Here is a 24,788-nt window from a genome sequence, read left to right on the forward strand (position 1 = left end):
ACCAGCTTAGCGAGCGACCAACCGCAGCTTTACTCTGGGCCACGTGAGGATGTGGTTGAGCTTTACTGGACATGCTAGGTAACTGGAAAGCCTCCAGGCAGTGATAAAAACCAGCACCCTTGACATCCGTGCCTGTTTTTGAGGAACCTTTTGACAAGTGTTTTCATTATTTTAGTAGGCATCCTATGCAAAGTGGGAATCTGTATTTGCTGACCATTATGCACTATCTACTAAATGTCCAAGGGCCACTCTGTTACTTGGTCTCAAGACTAAAAGGAATGTAGAAGAGTTACTCGACTTTTTTTTACTAAATACAGACTACCCACAGAAGTACAATCAGATCAAGGGTCAAAACTTTGATTATAAAAGTTATTTGAAGGAAGTTATGGATAGCTTAGGAATAAAACAATCCAATCCAAATAGTGTTACTTTCAGTGATAGGAGAACCTTTAAAGACCTGGTTTAGTGGGCTTTACCAAATTGAATAAAAGCACCAGATAGAAAGAAATCTGCCCTGTGAATATGCTCAAAAGATATTTTGCTAGAGATGGAAAGCAAAAGGAGAATGATGTTACTGGTTACAGAGTGAAGAAACAAGTTCAGATGATTTTGAATTTGACAATGACGAAGTTCTCAAAAATTGGGATAAATTTCTGAGAAATGGAAGTGACCTAGAAGAGTTAATACATGGGAAAGTGTGTGGGAATAAACTGGACAGTTCTAATCTAATTATGCATGATGTAGATATAGAAAATGTCGCTCTAATTATAGAATTAACCTTTTAATGTTGACACAGGTTCAAAAGGAGATTGACTTTCAGCATGTGTTCAAAGTCAAAGTGAGCTGCAGGGAATGGACCTCACCTGTGACAGTGGTGCCAAAACTAGAAGATGCTCAACAATTGTGTGGACTATCACAAAGTCAATGCAGTTACAAAATCAGATTCTTATTCTATTTCACGTTTAGAAGATTGTATTTAAAAAGTTGGGACAATCAACTCGTATTTCTAAGTAGGATTAAATCAGAGGATACTGATAGCTACCTTTGTCCAAAAGACTGAAGTCAGTTTTGGCTTTTTTGATACTGAATGGACTACCCAAATTAAAAGTCATGCCATTTGGTATAAAAAATGCACCAGCCACATTTCAAAGACTAACCAATAAAATCATTTCTGGATTACCCAAGTGTATGGTATACGCTAACCTGGTGATTTTTAGTCACCCATGGAAGTAAGTTTTTTGGCGCATAAAGCAGAATTGTTTAATTTACTTCGAGAGGTGGCCTTGGTGGTAATCCTAGCTAAGAGTGAGTTCACAAAAGCCTAAGTCATGTTCCTGGGGCATGTTATTGGGATGGGCCAATAGCATTATGAGATAGGAAAACAAAAGTTATTGGGGAGTTTCATATACAGTTGACGAAGAGGGAAGTGCTATGATTCCTGGGATTGTTTTCTTTTATTGGAGTTTTGCACCAAATTTTAGCAGTCAGATTGCTCCATTGACTGATTTGAAGTTGCTGAAAATTTCAGTCAACGGAGGAATGTAAGAAGGCATTTGACATGCTATGTTAACCACTCCTCCAGTATTTGTTAATTACTCACCTTTTAAATGGCTTTGCATGTTGGCCCTGTACTTTTGCAAGAAGATGACGAGCAGATAGAAAGCTCTATTGGGTATATTTCCAGAAAGTTGTATAATTGGGTGTTGGCCACACAATCCATATGCAACTAGTTCAGAATAAATTTTATTAAAATATTTGTAAATCACATGTATTGCAGTAGATTAATTTTGATGCAGCTAAGAAAATTCACTTTTTTTAGATAATAAATAATTTTTCTATAACTATAATCCTGTGTAATCACATCCAGACAAATAAGCTTGAGCATGACAGTTGGAAAGTTAATTATCTGAAAGGGGAAGGTAACCTATCAGGTAACCCTATACCATTAACAAGTTCTGATTGATATCAATTAGCTTAATTCCATCTAATTCAGATTGCAGTCAATTTAACTACGGTTAGATTTTGATCTGTACTTGCCATTTAATGATGTACCAAGTTATTTGTTTACGTAATATTTGATTTTGCAGCTAGTTTGAGCTGGAAGTACATGATCTTACTGCCTTGCATGTTTTCATTTCTAAAAGCTACCTTGAGAAACTATCTTGGAAAAAGCAACATGCATACTCTTCCTTGTCTAAACAAGGATGGCCCCACCAGTAGTAATTTAGTGGTGATACTTAATCATTCTACTTCATAGTGTGGTACATTTCAGGCTAACACAGAACTTAGCTGTCTCTTCTAATTTTCTCTTTTTTTACCTGTGCCAAAGAACTGACAACACTCATCTTCCCACAGTGTTGAGAATGAGTTCTTATATATTACATTAACAACAGAGACAGTGAGATATGTGTTAGCTCATTTGGCTGTAAAGCCAGTTTGTACTGCAGAATGGTGCCAAATGCTTGAGTTAATGTGAATCACCCACTCTTTTCCCCCCGCCACGGCCATTCTATCTGTTTTCCCCCATCCCACCCTGTTTTGACCAACCTACTCTGCCCCTTGCCTGCTAAATGGAAATTAATTGTGATTTCAAATTTTCAATTTTTAAAAGTAGGCACAAATGCTATCTTCTGAAATTTCAGAACAATGAATGTACGGGAGACTCCAAAGGAAGGAAGAAGAACTCTTAGATTGGCTGCATCACTTTCAAGAAATGTATCATATTCCCCTTTGATGCAAAAGGAAAGTTCAATGGAAGATGCGCCAACCATTAATATGGATATAAAATCAGAAGATTCTACAGACCTGAATACTTCTGGAAGGAACTTGCATTGCAGTGCCACTACCTCCAGCACCTTACAGCTCCAAACTGAGAAATCGGAGAATGAACAGCATTTGCAGGTTCAGTTGGATATACACAGTCCAGGTACAGTATCCAACCAAGGGAAGTATAGGTTTTAGAGATTTTATTTGTGCTTATCGTACATAACACAGAAATAGGCTATTAATTCTATTTGACCCACAGCTCGGTTGTGTTTATTCTTTATATAGGCTTCACCCCACAGCAGATCCTTCTATTTTGTACTCCCGTGCCTGTTGCCCTCCATCTCCCCCAAACCCACCCTAAAAGAATTACAAGAGATGGGTTTCATTTAAAAATTGGATAGTTTTCCCCTTTTATTTGGACATAATGAGATCTCTTAATCTTGCTATTTGGATGACTGGCTGTAGTCAGTGAAAGTGTTTGGCAGCAAGAAATGGGTTTTTCACAGCATACTTTGCATATACTGATGCTGGAAGAAAAATCTCGGAATGACACTGATAAAAGTAAGGATAGCTGGAGACGAGGCTGTGTGCAAGTAAGTGAGTAAATAAATGAATGAACTTCTGGTTATAAAGTGAAAAAACAAAAGGCTGAAGCTACCCTTTTTGGCTTAAGTGATGATTTCACTGAGTTTCCTGAACAATTTCCTCCTGCAATCTGAAGATGGTTCTCATGCATTGTTTTATTGCTCACTTCAATTATTATGCATTCAGGATCCATGTGTTTACAATGGTATCAGTGTTGTGGTCAGCCGAGACAAATGTGCTTGCTGTTGTTGCATCCTCCGGTGTTCACTCCAGAACTAGATTGAACCTCCAGCTGTGCAGCGCTTCAAATGCTGCAAGCCAGGAACTAAGCTTCCAAGACTTTTTTTTTTAATTTGCACAATTTCAGTAGGATGGCTGAAACAGGGCAGTTGCCACCCAGATCTGTGGACGATGACCTGTTGCACTGTGCACAAGTTATGCAGGCAAACATGATGGAATTATATGGGACACTTTGTAGTGCACTACAGGCTCCCTTAACCTTGAACATGTTTACTACCTAGTGTTGATTACTTTCTGTGCTGAAGAATTGCACAGATTTACCACTCAAGGTTGGGGGGGGGGAGCAGGCGGTGGGTAGGAGCGGAAATCCGTCTTAAAGGTGCTGTCCCTTTTATTCTGAGCTATATCTCTAAGGCATTTCTGTGCTCCACAATGGCCCTGGTGAAAGATGGAGCTCCAGTGTATCTACACTGAGCCTCAGTTGCTAGCCGTGCCTGGAGAGAGTGGCCCTTGTTTGCCATCAGCCATCCTCGTAAGGCGTTCAACCCTGAAATAAAGCAGAAATCTGAACATCAAGGATATTTGTAGTCATGACAATTTTAGTGGTGGTTGACCTCCAAGATGTGATGGCGATGATCGCAGATGTATTTAACATCTGACTGAGTAGACCTCTACTCAATTAATGAATTAAGCTGCTTTTGATATGGCATTCTCAGTGTCACATGTGCATAGTGCCACGGATGTGGGGGAAGCCAGTAAGTATTTTGGAAAAACCTGCTGCTTAGCACTCACCTATGACATGTGGGAAAAAGATGAATTGGTTTGATCTTACACAAATTGGATTGGTAACAGCCTTGATACACTGGTGATTTTAGGGTTAGGAGATTCAACATATGTTCCTTGTGGATTCTTGGAAGGAACCAGACCAATAAAAATGGTACTGCTGTAACCTTTAAAGGCACCACAGTGGGTGGCTACCCATCAGCTGTATCGGTTTTCTGTCTTGTATTTGGAGTTATCCCCCTTCACAGCCTTTCTTCCCTCTACATTCCTGTGTTTGCCTCTGGTTTATGCATTTGACTGAAGTGAAGTACAGTGAAAAGTTTTTTGAGCAGCACAGGCAGATCATAATAAGCAAGGATGTACAGATCAAAAAGACCTAGACAGAGGCATTGCACGGAATGTGTGTGAGGCAAGATCAAAATTTACAAGACCAGCACTATTTGACGCAAGAGAGTCCATTCATCAGTCTAATAACGGCTGGAAAGAAGATGTTCCTAAGCCTGCTGGTGCATGTGTAAAGGCTTCTGTATCCTCTGCCTGATGGAAGAGGTTGTAGGAGATCATTACTGGGTTGCACTGGGTCTTTGGCAGTGTTTCTGCAGCAGGCGAGCAGTGTAAGTAGAGTCCAGGGATGGAAGGTCGGCTTCTGTGATGGCTTGGGCTATGCACGCAACCTTCTGTAGTTTCTTACAGTCCTGGACAGAGCAGTTGCCATACCAGGCTGTTATGAACCCAGACAGTATGCTTTCAGTTGTGCATCTGGTGAAGGTCCTTTTATGGACATGCCAAATTTCCTGAGTTGCCTGAAGAAGAAGAGGTATTGTGCCTTCCTGACCCCCACATCCTATGTGAGAAGTCCAGGACAGGTTGTTGGTTGTCATCATTCAGAGGAACTTGACGCTGTTTTGAACCTCAGTTCCTGTTGATTTGTAGATGCAGGTGTGTTCTTCTCCTTGAAATTCCCACTTTGCCAACACAGCGCTGTCCCCTGATAACCCCACTTGACAATTTTTATTTCCCAAACTCCCAGACTGGTTTCTGAGGATGACTGAAACCTAATTTCTGTAGGGCTTTCGAAATGACTTTAATGTTAGTTCCCAAACAATGTGATGTGCAGAAGTGTCTGTCCCAGTCCTGCACTGGAAGGTCACTTCTTCCCCAGACCCTGATTGCACTGAGTGCTGACTGTGGCCAAACTCCTGGATTGAAGTTGAATGATGCCCTTTAACTGACTATAGTCTTTTACTATATTTGACTACTTTCTTAGACTTTGCGACATGGCCATTTGATTTGAAGCACACGCACTGTGGTTGTCAGTTAAGCTGTTGGTGTGAGACTGCCATAACACAGTGCCTACAGCAAAATGTCACCCGACTTGATTATTCATTGCTAGCAAGCATGATAACTTTCCTGGCTTTCCGTCTGCTCTAAATGGCAGGCCAAAACAACTGCTGTGACCCTGTAGGGTCTAATTGAAGCACCAATGCACTGAACAGCCAGGTGTTGAGAGCCTGTAGGTTCTATATGTTGGAAGGTAAGGCAAGGGTACAGTGAGCATCTAAGAAATAGCAAAGTATGTAATCATTAAGAAAGAAGGCCATCTGAGATGCACCCAGTTTCAGTGCATAGAATGAGACTGCATCCTGCTAGCCTGTTTTGTGCACAAGAAGTATTATGAAGGATTTTTTTCTTTACCCTCATTCCATGAAAAATATCGCTGGCTAGGCCAGCATTTATTACCCATCCCTAATTGCCCAAAGAGCAGTTATGAATCAACCACATTGCTGTGGGCCTGGAGTTACATTTAGACCAGATCAAGTAAGGATGGCAGTTTCCTTCCCTAAAGGGCATTAGTGAGCAAGATGGGTTTTTTTTCCCCTGACACTCAACAGCAGATTCGTGGTCATCATCAGATTCTTAATTCCAGATGTTTTATTGAATTCAAGATCTCACCACCTGCTGTGGTGAGATTCGAACCCAGGTCCCCAGAACATTACCTTGTTCCCTGGATTAACAGCCCAGCAATAATCCCAATAGGCCATTGCCTCCCAAGTGCAAAAGTGAAATGCTAGACCACATTATACATTATTATTACTGCTTTGAAGAGCAGGTGTGCATGCTGGAATGGATAGAGATAGACGAAGCTGATGTGCTGAAAATTTTGTCAAACATTAAGATTGACAAGTCGCCAGGCCCGGATCAGACTTGTCCTCGGCTGCTTTGGGAAGCGAGAAATGCAATTGCTTCGCCACTTGCGAAGATCTTTGCATCCTCGCTCTCCACTGGAGTCGTACCTGAGGACTGGAGAGAGGCAAATGTAATTCCTCTCTTCAAGAAAGGAAATAGGGAAATCCCCGGCAATTATAGACCGGTAAGTCTCACGTCTGTCGTCTGCAAGGTGTTAGAAAGGATTCTGAGGGATAAGATTTATGACCATCTGGAAGAGCATGGCTTGATCAAATACAGTCAACACGGCTTTGTGAGGGGTAGGTCATGCCTTACAAACCTTATCGAGTTTTTTGAGGATGTGACTAGAAAGGTTGATGAGGGTCGAGCTGTGGATGTGGTGTATATGGACTTCAGTAAGGCATTTGATAAGGTTCCCCATGGTAGGCTCATTCAGGAGGAATGGGATACAGGGGAACTTAGCTGCTTGGATACAGAATTGGCTGGCCAACAGAAGACAGCGAGTGGTAGTAGAAGGAAAATATTCTGCCTGGAAGTCAGTGGTGAGTGGGGTTCCACAGGGCTCTGTCCTTGGGCCTCTACTGTTTGTAATTTTTATTAATGACTTGGACGAGGGAATTGAAGGATGGGTCAGCAAGTTTGCAGACGACACAAAGGTCGGAGGTGTCGTTGACAGTGTAGAGGGCTGTTGTAGGCTGCAGTGGGACATTGACAGGATGCAGAGATGGGCTGAGAGGTGGCAGATGGAGTTCAACCTGGATAAATGCGAGGTGATGCATTTTGGAAGGTCGAATTTGAAAGTTGAGTACAGGATTAAGGATCGGATTCTTGGCAGCGTGGAGGAACAGAGGGATCTTGGTGTGCAGATACATAGATCCCTTAAAATGGCCACCCAAGTGGACAGGGTTGTTAAGAAAGCATATGGTGTTTTGGCTTTCATTAACAGGGGGATTGAGTTTAAGAGTCGTGAGATCTTGTTGCAGCTCTATAAAACTTTGGTTAGACCGCACTTGGAATACTGCGTCCAGTTCTGGGCGCCCTATTATAGGAAAGATGTGGATGCTTTGGAGAGGGTTCAGAGGAGGTTTACCAGGATGCTGCCTGGACTGGAGGGCTTATCTTATGAAGAGAGGTTGACTGAGCTCGGTCTCTTTTCATTGGAGAAAAGGAGGAGGAGAGGGGACCTAATTGAGCTATGCAGGATAATGAGAGGCATAGATAGAGTTGATAGCCAGAGACTATTTCCCAGGGCAGAAATGGCTAGCACGAGGGGTCATAGTTTTAAGCTGGTTGGTGGAAAGTATAGAGGGGATGTCAGAGGCAGGTTCTTTACGCAGAGAGTTGTGAGAGCATGGAATGCGTTGCCAGCAGCAGTTGTGGAAGCAAGGTCATTGGGGTCATTTAAGAGACTGCTGGACATGTATATGGTCACAGAAATTTGAGGGTGCATACAGGAGGATCAATGGTCGGCACAACATTGTGGGCTGAAGGGCCTGTTCTGTGCTGTACTGTTCTATGTTCTATGTTCTTATAGTTTAGTCTAAGATCAGCCACAATAAGGCTGGTGCTTTGCTGATGCTGACTATGGGTGTAGAATGGAGCGTGCTTAAAAAGATAATCAACATGGGGGCCCAGAGAATATGCTAGTGAGCTGCAGCTGCTGGATACATGCTTGAAGAGAAGTTGGGAGTTGGACTAGTTTCTCACTAGTACCTGGGTGAACAACAACATGCATGTAACTATGATGAGATTATCAAATATTGAGATATAGAATAATGGAAATAAGTTTTTACTGCTTACTAATGATAGGTTCATCCAGCTATTGAAACCTTACATGGAAAATTGAACATTTTTCTTGATGCCAAATTTCCTTTTTCCGTTTGTGCTGCTTTTCCCCAAATTCTTTTGTTTTTCCTTTCCATGGTTTGGTAATTTTACTTGCTTCTGGTCCTTTGAGCATATTCTTTGACTAAGCAGTAGACCAGGTTTGAACTTCCCTCCGTACTTAGTGTTGCCATCTGCTGTAGTGGGTTTTTTAAGTCACTTTACCTGTCCTTGGAGAACACATGAATAGCAACTTGCCATAACAGCATGGTTGACATCAGTTGAATTCTTACCTTGGAAAAAACTGTTCAATTCTACTTTGCTGTGTAGGCTGTCGTAACATCTGTGACTACCTGTAAACCATGACTCTATTTGATTTTTTTTTTGGCTCTTGACAAAAATTTTCAGCGCTGCAAATTTAACAGGGAATTTAAGAACTGGAATAGCTAATAAGTATTTAAATATCAGTATTTCTTGACTGGAGTGACACCCGCTATGACTATCTTCTAACATTGCATTTCATGTACAATTATCTCTAAGTCTGTTTGCATTTCAGGTTTCTGTGGATTTTCTCAATTTAAATTATTTTTTGTTCCCCAATCCAAAAAGAACAACTTCACATGTTCCCACATTATACTCCTTTTCCATTTTTTTGCCCCCCCCCCCCCCCCCCCGCCCCTTAATGTCTCTAAATTGTTTGCAGACTGCCTTTCCACCTTTTTTGTCACCCACAAATTTGGCAATGGCACATTTTCTTCCTTCCTCCAAGTCATTAATATATTTTGAGATATTTGGTAATTGGAAAATGACTAGGAATTTTGGTAGTTTGGGAATTTGGTAATGGCTGTTGAGATAATCCGGTTGCTCCAGTGTTAGTCGTAAACTCTGGTCTCAATTTTATAAAATGACCTCTTAAACTGGTGATTATTTAAGTCTTTATTAAATGACGCCTGCTGTTTTCTAGTGCATTTCAGTTCTAAAAAAATCATCTGACTCAATGTTCCACTTTTCACAAATGCTTGCTAGATCTGCTGAGTTTCTCCAATATTTTCTGCTTTTACTTTGGATTTCCCACAAATCTTGACTGCTAAATTTAACTAACTATAACTAACATTAGTTTTAGATTACAACTCCAGATTTTCTGCCAACCTGTGATATTTTTCATGGAATGAGGGTAAAGAAAAAAATCCTTCATAATACTTCTTGTGCACAAAACAGGCTAGCAGGATGCAGTCTCATTCTATGCACTGAAACTGGGTGCATCTCAGATGGCCTTCTTTCTTAATGATTACATACTTTGCTATTGCTTAGATGCTCACTGTACCCTTGCCTTACCTTCCAACATATAGAACCTACAGGCTCTCAACACCTGGCTGTTCAGTGCATTGGTGCTTCAATTAGACCCTACAGGGTCACAGCAGTTGTTTTGGCCTGCCATTTAGAGCAGACGGAAAGCCAGGAAAGTTATCATGCTTGCTAGCAATGAATAATCAAGTCGGGTGACATTTTGCTGTAGGCACTGTTATGGCAGTCTCACACCAACAGCTTAACTGACAACCACAGTGCGTGTGCTTCAAATCAAATGGCCATGTCGCAAAGTCTAAGAAAGTAGTCAAATATAGTAAAAGACTATAGTCAGTTAAAGGGCATCATTCAACTTCAATCCAGGAGTTTGGCCACAGTCAGCACTCAGTGCAATCAGGGTCTGGGGAAGAAGTGACCTTCCAGTGCAGGACTGGGACAGACACTTCTGCACATCACATTGTTTGGGAACTAACATTAAAGTCATTTCGAAAGCCCTACAGAAATTAGGTTTCAGTCATCCTCAGAAACCAGTCTGGGAGTTTGGGAAATAAAAATTGTCAAGTGGGGTTATCAGGGGACAGCGCTGTGTTGGCAAAGTGGGAATTTCAAGGAGAAGAACACACCTGCATCTACAAATCAACAGAACTGAGGTTCAAAAGAGCGTCAAGTTCCTCTGAATGATGACAACCAACAACCTGTCCTGGACTTCTCACATAGGATGTGGGGGTCAGGAAGGCACAATACCTCTTCTTCTTCAGGCAACTCAGGAAATTTGGCATGTCCATAAAAGGACCTTCACCAGATGCACAACTGAAAGCATACTGTCTGGGTTCATAACAGCCTGGTATGGCAACTGCTCTGTCCAGGACTGTAAGAAACTACAGAAGGTTGCGTGCATAGCCCAAGTCATCACAGAAGCCGACCTTCCATCCCTGGACTCTACTTACACTGCTCGCCTGCTGCAGAAACTCAGTCAGATACATGAGACATTATTTCTTTCACACAAAGCCATGTTGACTATCCCTATCAGTCTTTGCCTTTCCAAATATGTAAATCCTGTCCCTTAGGATTCCCTCCAACAACTTACCCACCACTATTGTCAGGCTCACCGGTCTGTAGTTCCCTGACTCTTTCTTACCATCTTTTCTTAAATATCGACACCACTTTAGCCAACCTCCAGTCTTCTGGCACCTCATCTGTGGTCATTGATGCAAAAATTGTATATTAATATCTAGTTATTCAGAATATATGTGAAAGTATAGGACAACAGATTACCTAGAAAATGATTTACATACAATTGATGTTCTGCAGTAAAGACTCCCTAGAGATCATGTCATATCGCTCCTCAGAAGTATCACTTACCTCTTCCCACCACCACCCCCCCCCCCCGCACCTGCCCAGTTTCTGCCTCACTTTTTTTCTTTATTTCAAAAACTACACCTGAGCAAATAGTTTGTCGCTTTTATTATATCTGAAGCCTTTGAGTTTGTATGTTTTTTGTGCTGCCCACTATCTATCTCGGTGCATATTGCACAACGTTCAACCCATCTAAAGTAGTCGCCCTTAAGCATTGATGAATCCGTTGTCCCTGATTGCAGCAGCAACTTTAGATGACTTCCTTTTTGTTTTTCACCACTGCCCTATGTAGGAAAATTTATATTTCAAGTATTGATTACTCATTTGAGTAAATGCTTTGAATAATTGTGTGAATATTAGGTTATTCTGCATATACTTCACCATTTATTTTTAAGTTCATGAAGTTTTAAATTCAGGATGATTGTGTAGAGGAGAGAAGTTATGTTTGCATAAGTTACTGTAGTTGGACGGGTTAATTTGGCTAATTGTTACTTTATCTGGCTAAAAGCTATCTGTGTCTTTTGAGTATTATTTAGCTTGAAATTTAAACATTGAATTCAATCATTTGGATTATGCCGTACTATATTACAACACTTAACACATTGTACCTATGCTGACACATACAACCAGCTATTAGCTGTACAGCCCTGCCTTTTCTCCATATGCCTGCATCACTTTTTGAGTATTTATCTAATTCCCCTTTGAAAGTTATCATTGAGACTTTTAGACAGTGAATTCCAGATTATTGCAATATGGGTCAAAAAAGTTACCTTGTTTGATTCTTCAGCTAATTACCGTAATGCTAATGTCTTCTGTTTCTGATGTTCCTGCCAGTGAAGACAGATTTTTTTTTTCCTGAAGAACATACTCAAAACCACTTTCAAGTTTTACACCCCCCTTTACTCTCTGCTATTAAGTCTCTCATCAACCATATATCAATGGCAGATGCAAGGCTGGACACTTTGTAAATTGTGTGGAAGACTTAATTTCCAAATGAATTGCAATTGTGTTAAAGAATATGGAACATAACATCACAGGAATAGGCCATTCAGTGCACCGTACCAGTGCTGACAGAGATGCCATTCTTAACTATTCCATCTGCCTGCACATGGTCAATATCTCAATATCTCTCTATCCCTCTATTCCCTACCTCTTCTTGTGTCTGTCTGAATTCCTTATAAACTTGGCTTACGTATCTGCTTCTACTACCTCTCCGGCAGCACATTCCAGCCACGTACTGGTCTCTGTTTTAAAAAATACTTGTGCCTCAGTTTAAACCTATTGCTCCCTAGTATTTGACATTTTCATCCTGGAAAAAGACAGTGGATTAGTCAATGTAGCAATGCCTCTCATGGTTTTATATATCTCTCAGGTAACTCTTCCGCTTCCAAGTCTCTAGCAAAAGCAATATAAGTTTGTCCAACTTCTACTTGCAACAAATAAGCTAATTCACTCCAATCCGGGCAACACCTTGGTAAATAAAGCAGAACTGCAGTTGCTGGAGATCTGAAGCAAAAACAAATTGCTGGAAAAAGTCAACAGGCCTGGCAGTATCTGTGGGAAGAAAGCAGTGTTTCTCAAGCAGTTCAATCTTTTTGTTTAACATCCTGGTAAATGTCTCTTGTACCTTCTCCAAAGACTGCACATGCTTTCTATAGTGTGTTGACCAGAACTGCCAAATGTGGACGAACTAAAGTCTTGTACAGCTGCAAGAGCTGTAACTAGACTTGCCAACTTTCATACTCAGTGTGCTGACTGACGAAGGCAAGCATGCAGTATGTCTTCTTTACCACTTCATCCGTTTTTTTTTGGTTGCCACTTTTTCAGGGAGCTATGGATTTGTACTCCAAGATTCCCCTACGTCAATGCACCTAAGAGCCCTGCGTTTTACTTGTTTTATTTGACCTACCAAAATGCATCACCTTGCACTTGATTGGCTTAAACCCCATCTTCCAACTTTGCAACTGATCTGCATCCAGCTGTACCCTATGTCAACTTTTCTTGCTGTCCACAACTCCTAATTTGTGTTGTCTGCAAACTTACTAATCAGATCACCATTCTGTATATTAAAAGTGTATAGAGGTCCTAGCACAGAAACTTGGCCAGACTCATTCCCAACACTAGGTCTAGTACAGCCCCTTCCTAATCGGACTATCTACATTATTATTTCAAAAAGCCTTCTTGGATGCACCTGACAAATTCTGCCCCATCTAAACCCCAAGGGTCTAGGCCCGAAACATCAACTTGCCTGCTCCTCTGATGCTGCTTGGCCTGCTGTGTTCATCCAGCTCTACACCTTGTTAACTCTTAGAGCCCAATTTTTGTTTTCTAGTCCTCCATCTTGGATTACTCAATTCTCTTCCTTACCCATCTTTCCTTTATGTGCTATATACCTGTGGCATGGTGGCTCAGTGGTTAGCACTGCAGCCTCACAGTGCCAGGGACCCGGGTTCAATTCCAGCCTTTGGCAGCTGTCTGTGTAGAGTTTGCACATTCTCCCTGTGTCTGTGTGGTTTTCCTCCCACAGTCCAAAGATGTGCAGGCTAGGTGGATTGGCCGTGTTAAATTGTGCGTAGTGTTCAGGGGTGATATAGGGGGTTGGGCCTGGGTGGGATGCTCCAAAGGGCAGTGTGGACTTGTCGGGCCGAAGGGCCTGTTTCCACGCTGTAATCTATTACCTATTTCGCGCTCTCTCGAGTCCTGCAGTACAACCCCATCATAGTAATTGTACCTTTCTTATTCCTGAGTTCTACCCATAAAGTCTGACTGGATGAGCTCTCCCAGATGTCCTTAGTGCAGCTATGATATTCTCACTTAATCAGTGATGCAACTCCATCATCCCCTTGACAGTCTTCTCTATTATGTCTGAAATAACTACCTGGAATGTTAAGCCAGCCCTGCGCTTCTCCCACTTTTTTTTAAATAATGGCTGCAGCTTTGCAGTTCTATGAAGTAGCCCAGGTTCTGAGCTTACTTGCCTTACTAGTTATATTCCTTGCATTAAAATAAATGTATTTCAGACTGCCAATCCTGCTGTGTTCTTTAGCCTGGCCCTGTCCGTTCTTCCTATTTTTTGATGTAGAGGTGCCAGTGTTGGACTGGGGTGGACACGGTCAGAAATCACACTACACCAGGTTGTAGTCCAGCAGGATTCTCGGCTTAACCTCTGCCTTCTCAATCAATCCACATGCTGGCCCTCTGCTCTGTCTCCTGCCTCCCTGCTGCACTAATTTAAACCCTCCAAAGTGGTGCTAGCAAACCTCCTTGCAAGGAGATAACAAAGTGTGGAGCTGGATGAACATAGCAGGCCAAGCAGCATCTTAGGAGCACCTAAGATGCTGCTTGGCCTGCTGTGTTCATCCAGCTCCACAATTTGGGACTGCAGATGCCGGAGAATCCGAGATAACAATTATCTCCTTGCAAGGATATTGGTGCTCCTCCAGTTTAGATGTAATCTTTCCTTTCTGCCCTGGAGTAGATCCCAGTGATCCATTTTTCTGAAGACCTTCCTCCTACACCAATTCTTCAGCCACCTCTTCAACTGGATTAAAACATTGGTTCGCTCCACTAATTGAAATAAAAGAAAAGAAAGACATAACCTTGTACCTTGTTAATGCTGCTGTTCCTCCTCGGTGAAACGCTGACTCGCTAAATCCCCCAGTTTGATCACAGCAGCAGCTCTTCCACCTCTCAGCACCTCTCCAAGATGATCGACTTCTCGCAGAATCCTTCTCAGTAGTGCCCTTTGTTATTTGAAAGATAGCAGCCTCACAGTTTTGATGTATGATTGTTGAGACTTAGTAATCTTTTCTTTAAGCTGACTCTGGTACAAGACTTCCTGCAATCACTGAGCCTGTGAAGGATGTGAGTGGCCTGATTGCACTACTGAATGAGTTCGAGGAGATGAGCTTGAATCCAGTTTCTGCTCTCTATTTGTTCTGTCAACGGAAAGGATGCAGTCTGCACTTCCAAGAGGTGGCAAATTCAGGTATTCTGTTGAAGATATTAAAAGCCTCTCAGATTTTTTTTGAGGAATTTGTTTATTGAACCGCTTACTATTTACTCCATAGTTTTGCTGATAATACCTGTAGTCAGCAATTGGTTGCCAAAGGCAATCCATGCTTAATCAAGAACTGAATGAAGTGCAGGGGGATATCTGCTGAAAGCCATGATCCTGCCTTTGCTTCCAGACTGACCATCTACACACAGCCTTCCCTGGAATAATTGACTGAACTTCTTGCCATATCAACATTTTACCCCCACGTATCTTTTTCCACTCTAAGTAGGACTAAGACTGATTAAATGAAGTTGAAATACTGATCATGTAATAGTAGAACTGCCTTGGAACTGGAATCAAGCCTCCAGAAAGGTGTATGGGCCTTTGAGAGCAGTTATACTGCATCCGAATTAAATTACGGATTAAGGGGTTCAATTCCCTCACCGTGCATACACATGCATTTTCCCTTGTATTCAAAGGTGGGGAGTAATTACTTACTGCTTGTTCATTGCACGTGGACAACAGAAAGCCAGTGTTTGTTACTAATTCCTAATTTTTACATGCACTGTTGCAATTCATGTGATTTTGGCCCAGGCAAAGTGATCTTGGGAATGGAATTCCAGGACTCTGAATAAGTTACAGTATAAGACTGTGATGTAGTTCCAAGGCTGGATGGTGTGTGACACTGAGGGGAGCTTGCAGTTGGTAGTGCTCCCATTACCCAGTGTCCTTGTTCTGTGAGTTATGAGTTTGGAAAGAACCTTTTGAGTTGTTACAGTGCACCATGTAATGCACATTGCAATCACTGCTCTGGCAGTTATTGTATTTAAGATGGTATATACAGGACGTAGATCAACTGAGTTGCATTGTCTTGAATGTTAGAGCAACATTTATCCAGAAAAGTAGAAAGCAGTTAATTGCATGACATAAACCTTCTGGATGATGAACAGGCTTTGGGCTTTGCCAAGTCAGGAATTAAGAATTTTAAAGTTCTGAACCACAGAGTTATCAGCCTCTGATCTGTTCTTTGTAACCAAAGTATTTATATATCTAGTCAAATTAAATTTCTGTCAGTGTTGAGTCCAGGTATTTGATGGGCAATTTGGTGATGCTAATGCTGTTGAATCCAAAAAGTAGTTCTGTTTGGAAGTGGCCATTGACTACCATGTACAATATGTACCATTTTTCTGCCCAAGTCCAGGCCTTGCTGCAAACCATTATGGATCTTCGAGATATCAAAGTTGTAGCATTTAAAATGCACCTACTTAGTACAGTTATTGCAGTGAAACCATTATTACTGTAGTGAGAAAATCTACAAATGGAAGAAAATAGACTTGGGTCATTTTAAGCGAGAAGTTAGAAAACCCCTTCACAAAGGGTAGCAGAAATCTGGAATACACTCTGCATTTCAAAACAAATATGATGGGCACTTGAAAAATTCAACTGACCCAACATATTTTGATTGGGTAAGGGTCACTGGTGATGTGGAGGAAAGACAGGGAAAGTGGTATTGAGGTACAGATCACCTTGTAAGTCTAATTGAATGGTGAAACATGCTCAAAGGTCTGAATGGTGTGCTTTCCTATGCTTCCTGATTTAGCCCATTTCAGGATGTGATGTTTGAAGATAGCTGCTTACTATATTACATCATGGTGAAAATCATATTTTGATTACCAGAGGCTGCTGCCATTTCACGTTATTCTGTTCGTGCTATTGTTGATGGATTCAAGTTTAAAGAAGGAATGGGTTTCAGCAAAAAAGAGGCCAAGTATAATTCTGCAAAAATTACATTGAAACAACTGCGCCAACAGTTACAGCAAATTACACCCAAGGGTAAGGAATCTATATCTGTTGGATTAACTCGGTATTATTTACAATGTAAAATATTGCACCTCTATTCTTTGCTCATATTTAGAGCATGCGCAATTGAAGTAAGGACTAATTTTAAAAAGTTATAATAAGATGCACCTATCCCCCCGGTATCTATGCAACAAACTTTGTTCTGTTCAATTCAGCACCTAACTTTGAGAATTCTGCAGACAGCGTTTATGCAGAGCACTTATGAAATTGAACACTGAAAATGGAAACTTGACCAGTGTCTTTATATCATTGGATAATTTTAACTTTGAAAACTACAATCTGTTATCAGTGGAGGTTGCAATTTTATTTTTTAACTTGCTTCTCAAATCCTTTTTTTTGGAATAGGAATAGTCTTCACGGATCTGTCATTTGGTTCATGAATGGTGAGCACTTTTTCTCCTAGCCACCCACCAAAGCCACAATTTTCGACAATTCCTCCTGTACAAGGGCCCTTTCATAATTTCTAAACAATAAATTTCCTTTTGTGTTCAGCCATTTCTTGGTCATTTATCATTCGTTGTGAATCAGCAGTCTGTTTCCAACACACTCTCTTTATTTCACAATCAGCAAGGTCAGGATAAAAACACTTTCACATTTCAGATTGATGATTCTTCAGCAGAATTTCTGTTTTTCTGTCACTCTTTCAGCGGGAACAGTTTCTCCCAATTGGCTCTGTCCACCCCTGTCCTGACTTTGAACACTTCCCATTAAATCTTCTGTCAGTCTTCTCAACTTGGATTTTAGCCTATATAACAATTGATGTCTCTCTCTCTGTCTCTCTCTCTGTCTCTGTCTCTCTGTCTCTCTGTCTCTCTGTCTCTCTGTCTCTCTGTCTCTCTGTCTCTCTGTCTCTCTGTGTCTCTGTGTCTCTGTGTCTCTGTGTCTCTGTGTCTCTGTGTCTCTCTGTCTCTGTGTCTCTCTGTCTCTCTGTCTCTCTGTCTCTCTGTCTCTCTGTCTCTCTGTGTCTCTGTGTCTCTGTGTCTCTGTGTCTCTGTGTCTCTGTCTCTCTGTCTCTCTGTCTCTCTGTCTCTCTGTCTCTCTGTCTCTCTGTGTCTCTGTGTCTCTGTGTCTCTGTGTCTCTGTGTCTCTGTCTCTCTGTCTCTCTGTCTCTCTGTCTCTCTGTCTCTCTGTGTCTCTGTGTCTCTGTCTCTCTGTGTCTCTGTGTCTCTGTGTCTCTGTGTCTCTGTGTCTCTGTCTCTCTGTGTCTCTGTCTCTCTGTCTCTCTGTGTCTCTGTGTCTCTGTGTCTCTGTGTCTCTGTGTCTCTGTGTCTCTGTGTCTCTGTGTCTCTGTCTCTCTGTGTCTCTGTGTCTCTGTCTCTCTGTCTCTCTGTCTCTCTGTGTCTCTGTGTCTCTGTGTCTCTGTGTCTCTGTGTCTCTGTGTCTCTGTCTCTCTGTCTCTCTGTCTCTCTGTCTCTCTGTCTCTCTGTCTCTCTGTCTCTCTGTGTCTCTGTGTCTCTGTGTCTCTGTCTCTCTGTCTCTCTGTCTCTCTGTCTCTCTGTCTCTCTGTGTCTCTGTCTCTCTGTCTCTCTGTCTCTCTGTGTCTCTGTGTCTCTGTGTCTCTGTGTCTCTGTCTCTCTGTGTCTCTGTCTCTCTGTGTCTCTGTCTCTCTGTGTCTCTGTCTCTCTGTGTCTCTGTCTCTCTGTGTCTCTGTCTCTCTGTGTCTCTGTCTCTAATGGCCTCACACGTCTCAAACATGAGCCTTAGACATTAACTACACACACCACAATTATAGAACATAGAACAGTACAGCACAGAACAGGCCCTTCAGCCCACAATGTTGTGCCGACCATTGATCCTCACGTATGCACCCTCAAATTTCTGTGACCATATACATGTCCAGCAGTCTCTTAAATGACCCCAATGACCTTGCTTCCACAACTGCTGCTGGCAACGCATTCCATGCTCTCACAACTCTCTGCGTAAAGAACCTGCCTCTGACATCCCCTCGATACTTTCCACCAACCAGCTTAAAACTATGACCCCTCGTGCTAGCCATTTCTACCCTGGGAAATAGTCTCTGGCTATCAACTCTATCTATGCCTCTCGTTATCTTGTATACCTCAATTAGGTCCCCTCTCCTCCTCCTTTTCTCCAATGAAAAGAGACCGAGCTCAGTCAACCTCTCTTCATAAGATAAGCACTCCAGTCCAGGCAGCATCCTGGTAAACCTCCTCTGAACCCTCTCCAAAGCATCCACATCTTTCCTATAATAGGGCGCCCAGAACTGGACGCAGTATTCCAAGTGCGGTCTAACCAAAGTTTTATAGAGCTGCAACAAGATCTCACGACTCTTAAACTCAATCCCCCTGTTAATGAAAGCCAAAACACCATATGCTTTCTTAACAACCCTGTCCACTTAGCTGGCCATTTTAAGGGATCTATGTATCTGCACACCAAGATCCCTCTGTTCCTCCACACTGCCAAGAATCCTATCCTTAATCCTGTACTCAGCTTTCAAATTCGACCTTCCAAAATGCATCACCTCGCATTTATCCAAGTTGAACTCCATCTGCCACCTCTCAGCCCATCTCTGCATCCTGTCAATGTCCCGCTGCAGCCTACAACAGCCCTCTACACTGTCAACGACACCTCCGACCTTTGTGTCGTCTGCAAACTTGCTGACCCATCCTTCAATCCCCTCGTCCAAGTCATTAATAAAAATTACAAACAGTAGAGGCCCAAGGACAGAGCATTTAATTCTATTCTAGTGTTTCCTCATGTTTTACTAGAACAATCCACCATGACTGGATACCTGCCAGAAGATTGGTGACCCTTGCACCTGTGCCATTTTTAAAAACCTGTTGTACACCCGGATCAGCACTTAGTCTGGAGCTGTGCTGCATGGTTTCTGACAGATGGCCTGAATATCGCAGTCCAGAGAAACTGGCACCCCATTTTGGGAGCAGAGACATGATCCTGGAGGACAGTGTAGTGCAGACAAAGGGCATCCTGATCCTCCAGCATTCCAGCAGTGAAGGCTGTGATAGCAGATCATGCCACTCTGGCCCAGAGTTGCTAACCAGGTCAGTGTCTTCCTGGATAACTGTGTGGCGGAACACAGCAGGCGAGCCAGCATCCAAGCAGCAGGAAAGTTGATGTTTCAAGTTGGGACCCTCCTTCAGAAATTGACCCGAAATGTCAAAGGCCCTCCGCTTCTTCCTGTCCTGCAGTCCCCATACAGATGGCCTAAAGGCCCTCCACTTCTTCCTGTCCCACAGGCCCAACCAGAAACCTTCCACTGACATCCTCATCCTCACCCTCAACAACTTCTCTTTCAATTCCTCCCATTTCCCACAGACAAATGGGGTGGCCATGTACCCGCACGGGACCAAGCTATGCCTGCCTCTTTGTAGGTTGTGTGAAACGTTCCTTCTTCCACACTTACACTGGCCCTAAACCCCACCTCTTCTTCCATTACATTGACTGTATCAGCACCGCCTCATGCTCCCACAAGGATCTCGAACAATTCATCCATTTCACCAACACCTTCCACCCCATTCTTAACTTCACCTGGGCCATCTCTAATACCTCCCTCTGTCTCATCTCTGGCCACTACCTAGAAACCGATATCCATTTCAATCCCACCGACTCCCACAACTACCTAGAATACATCTCCTCCCACCCACCTTCCTGCAAAAATGCTATCCCCTATTCCCAATTCCTTCGCCTCCGTCGCATCTGCTCCAGGATGAGGCAGTCCACTCCTCCCGTACATCTCAGATGTCCTTGTCCTTGTTTTTCAAAGACCGCAACTCCCTATCCCCTCCCTACCTTCCCACCTGCACTTACTTTTACTGGCTCCATCCTTGCCTCTTTGACTGGTCTGTCTCCTCTCCACCTATCTTAGTCTCTATCCATCTTCGATCTGTCTCCCCCTCTCTCCCTATTTATTTCAGATCCCCCTTCCCTCTCCCCATTTCTGAAGAAGAGTCAAGCCCAAATCATCAGCTTTCCTGCTCCTCTGATGCTGCCTGGTCTGCGGTGTTTCTACAGCTCCACACCGCGTTGTCTCTCACTTTAACATTTGCAATTCTTACTGTCTCCAACTTCCTTGAGTCTGCCAGGCTTAGTATCACCATCTTCTCTCTACTTTGCCTATCTTCCACCAAGATGCCCTACCATTCTTGCCACTGACTGCAATATCTCCACAGACTCCTAACCACTCCAAGCCCTGACAACACTAATTCTGAATACTCTGCACCCTGCTACCTATTCACTCTCTTTCAGTACGTCTGCCACCTGCCCCAAAGGTAGGCCACCATTTTTATCTCTGGTGATACCTGCTACTTTTGTCTTTGCTTGAATAGAGCAGGGAGAGTCCAGATGAGAGTGGTGGGCTGTCCAGCATTCAGCTACTCTCCTTCATATGGAGGGTAGCTTGACTGACCATCTAACCATGTCTAAGCCCCTGGGCTAATATGGGAAGTTGTCCTTGACGTACTGTGCCGGCTTCCACTGATCAAAGGATATCTCCCTTAACTTGACTGAGACAGTTGAAACCATGACACGCTTCCTGGCTTTGTTTCTGCATTGCAGGCCAGAAGTATGATGACCCTAATATCTCTGGCTGAAGCAGCAAAGCAATGCAACACAGAATGCTGAAAGTATCCAAATAGGTTGAATCAGTGACCGTTTTGCCACCAAGCAGACCGCTCAGAAATGTAGAGATAACACGGTGTGGAGCTGGATGAACGGAGCAGGAAAGCTGACGTTTTGGGCCTAGACTCTTCATCAGCTTAGTCTACTCCATGAACTGGATGCATGTCCCTGAGTGCAGAGCTTACATGTAACAGCAATGTGCCATAAAGCATTTTGGAGGTTGGCACATGTCTGATGCCAGTGTCTCTGGACATTGGGAGCATGTGATAGGTGTTTATGGAGAGTGCTGTGAGATGTTGATGTTTAGTGTCCAATATGGAGGTCTCTCGGTACAAGGACAAGCTGAAGTTCCTGCTCTGAAACAGAAAAACAGCAATTGTAAATCTGACAGCGTCAGCGAAATTGACCTACACTGACTTCATGTTGAGAATTTTCCATGTCCAGCTAGTTCAGTGCATCCGATTAAGATAGGAACCTGAATATTAATTGAACTGGTATTCACTAAACAAGTAACTGACATCTCATTGCTGTCTGGCAAGCATGGCAGTGGTGAGATACTTGTAATGTTGAGAGGTCTTGGCAGACTTTCTCCGATTCTGCACCAAATCTCATGTCACTTAGGCCCCTTAGTATTGGGAGAGTTCAGGGCCAGCATTCTTCTCTTAAGAGGGAAGAACAAGGTTAACAAGTCCAGAGGTCTCTGGATGTCAAGGGGTATCAAGAGTTTGGTGAAAGAAGGAATCATATGTCAGGTACAGCGCAGTAAAAACAGGTAGGCCCTTCAAAAGTTGAGTTAGAGTGCAACTCTGGACTCAACCAGTTGAAATCCAGAAGTATACAGATAACTAAGACAACCTTTATTATTTCATTCTGAAATTTGTAGAAATGACACAGTTTAAAGTGCCAGTAATAATAACTGTGTTGCAACAGGGATTAATGAATAAAGCAAGGTACTTGTACTCAATTATTTTAATTGGATAATAGTCTAACATTCAGAATGAGTCATAAATCTTCATATTCAAAATTCTTAACTTCCACAATGTAGTTACCTAATTCATAGAATTAGGAGGCCATTCACTGAGCCAACTTTTTCTGAAAGAGCCTTCTAATCAGTTTCTTGTTCTTGCTTTATCCTCGAATAATGCAATATGCAGGTTGCTTTAAAGTTACTGCCGAATCTGCATCAACCGCCTTTTGAAATGAATTTCAGAAACTTATCTTCTACTCTGGTCCATTTTACGAAGTTGTTAAATCTGTATCCTCTGGTTACTGACCTTTGTGTAAGTGGAAGGTTTTTCCACATCTACTTTTTCAAAATAGAGAAGTTTTGACAGTCATAATTCTGTTTTCCCTAACTTTCTAAGCTCTGAGGAAAATACACCTAGTTTATCTGGTCTCCCCTTGTAAATGAAGTTGGGCATCCCTGGCACGACACTTGTAAATCATCCAGCACCTTCTCTAAGGGAAAATCATGCCTGAAAAATGTATTTAGGATTCTTTTGAAGAACTAACAAGTAGGATAGGCAAAGGGGCACTACTAGATACAAGATCTGTATTTCCAAAAAGTATTTGATAGGAAAGTGCACAACTACTTAATACTGATGGGTTTCAATATGAGAATGGATCCAGGATTGTCTAAGTAATTGCATAGACAGTTGGGATAAAAAGGCCATTTTCAGGATGGTGTCCTGTAACCTATAGAATACCATTGGGAAGTGTTGGGGTCACATAGATATTAATGATTTGAGGGAAGCAATGTACTATTGGCAAATTTGTGGATAATAGACGGTAGGGCACAATTGGTGAGGATAACTGGACAAAAACTTGTCAGTTGGAATATAATGTGTGAAAAATGTGAGATTACTCACTTTGTCAAGAAGAATCAAGGAATGTTATTTCAATAGACTAAGCTGCAGCACAGAGGAAGGGGTCTTCTTGCATAAATCTTAAAACTAGCATCCGAGTTCAGGTAATTTAGAGAGCAAATAGAGTGCGACCAATTATTTTTAATGGAATGAAAAATTAAAAATAGGGAAGTCTTGCTAAAAATATACAAGGCCACTAGTCAGAACGCTGAGAATCCTCTAAACATCCCGCAGATGTTCTAAATCAAAGACAGAAGCAGAAGTTGTTGGATAAGCTCAGCATGTCTGACAGCATCTGTGGAGAGAAATCAGACTTAACTCCGTTCTGAGGAGGGGACGCTCACCTTGAAATATTAACTCTGATTTCATTTTTGGGAATCCTGTGAAAAGTTTTTGTTCTCTAAGGAAGGTATACTGCCAATGGAGGCAGCCCAGAGAAGGTTCACTAGGTAATGGATTGGATTTTCTTATGAGGAGAAGTTGAGTAGGTTAGATCTATACTAAGTGGAGTTCAGAAGAATTAAAGGTGATGTTATTGAAACATACATGATTCTTTAGGCGCTTAATAGGATAGCTATGTGATAGTAGACTTTCCCACAAGGGAAACAACCAAAGAGCAAAATCTGAATAAGGTGCCACTCATTTGAGACTAAGATAAGGAGAATTTCTCAGGGTATAGTGATTCTGTGGAATTCTTCACTTTAGAAGGCTGTAGAGTCTGATGGTTAAGTATATTCAAGGCTGACATTGGTTGAATTTTTTTTCTCTCCATCAGGAAGTGTATCAAGGGGTAAGGTAGTGAAGCAAAGTTGAGATTTCAATTCCTGTTGCATGGCCAAATGACTGATTTTTACTCTAGCAACTTTTATGGTCTTCTTCTTAAAACTTGAAATATGAGACTGAATTTTTCGAGCAGATGGAGATAGTTGCTGTCTGAGCTAAAATGATGCCAGATTCTAAGTTCTGTCCTAAACCTAGCCCCTTCCCCTCAGAGAGGAGGAAATAGGAGTAGGGTGCACTTTATGCTTGCTATTTTACTGATTTTTGGTTTGATTTATTGTCACATGTACCGAAGTACATTGAAAAACTTTGTTTACGAGCAGTACAGACAGATCATTCTAAGCAAGGACATACAGATCATAGTGTGAGTAAAATCTTGGACAAGGGCATACAGGTTACATCACACCGTGTGTACGCTAGTTGAGATCAAAGTTAGCAAGATTAGCATTATTTGAAGTTATTTAGTCTGTTCAGCAGTCTAGTACAGTGCTATAAGCCTGAGGTGTTGGTTGTAGAGTTAGCGCTACACATCTTATTTCATAACTTCTTAATTTCGCAGCAGGAGGCCTGTCAGTTCAGAGTGATGACTCCAGTAGCTGGCAATCAGTCTTTTGAAGTGGGATTATAATTACAAATGCTTG

At 42.2% G+C, this 24,788-nt stretch overlaps 1 protein-coding gene across 1 annotated transcript in view; it reads left to right on the forward strand.

Moving 5' to 3' along the window:
* LOC125447817 (adenosine deaminase domain-containing protein 1-like) overlaps positions 1-24,788 on the forward strand; it is a 78,610-nt gene that overhangs the window by 5,491 nt on the left and 48,331 nt on the right. The window contains exons 2-4 of the mRNA XM_048522569.2: positions 2,643-2,926; positions 14,864-15,034; positions 16,721-16,876. Of these exons, the coding sequence (XP_048378526.1) occupies positions 2,643-2,926; positions 14,864-15,034; positions 16,721-16,876 (611 nt within the window). The remainder of the gene's footprint in view (positions 1-2,642; positions 2,927-14,863; positions 15,035-16,720; positions 16,877-24,788) is intronic.

This window comes from Stegostoma tigrinum, chromosome 39 (genome assembly GCF_030684315.1).
Source record: "Stegostoma tigrinum isolate sSteTig4 chromosome 39, sSteTig4.hap1, whole genome shotgun sequence".
NCBI classification, from domain to species: domain Eukaryota; kingdom Metazoa; phylum Chordata; class Chondrichthyes; order Orectolobiformes; family Stegostomatidae; genus Stegostoma; species Stegostoma tigrinum.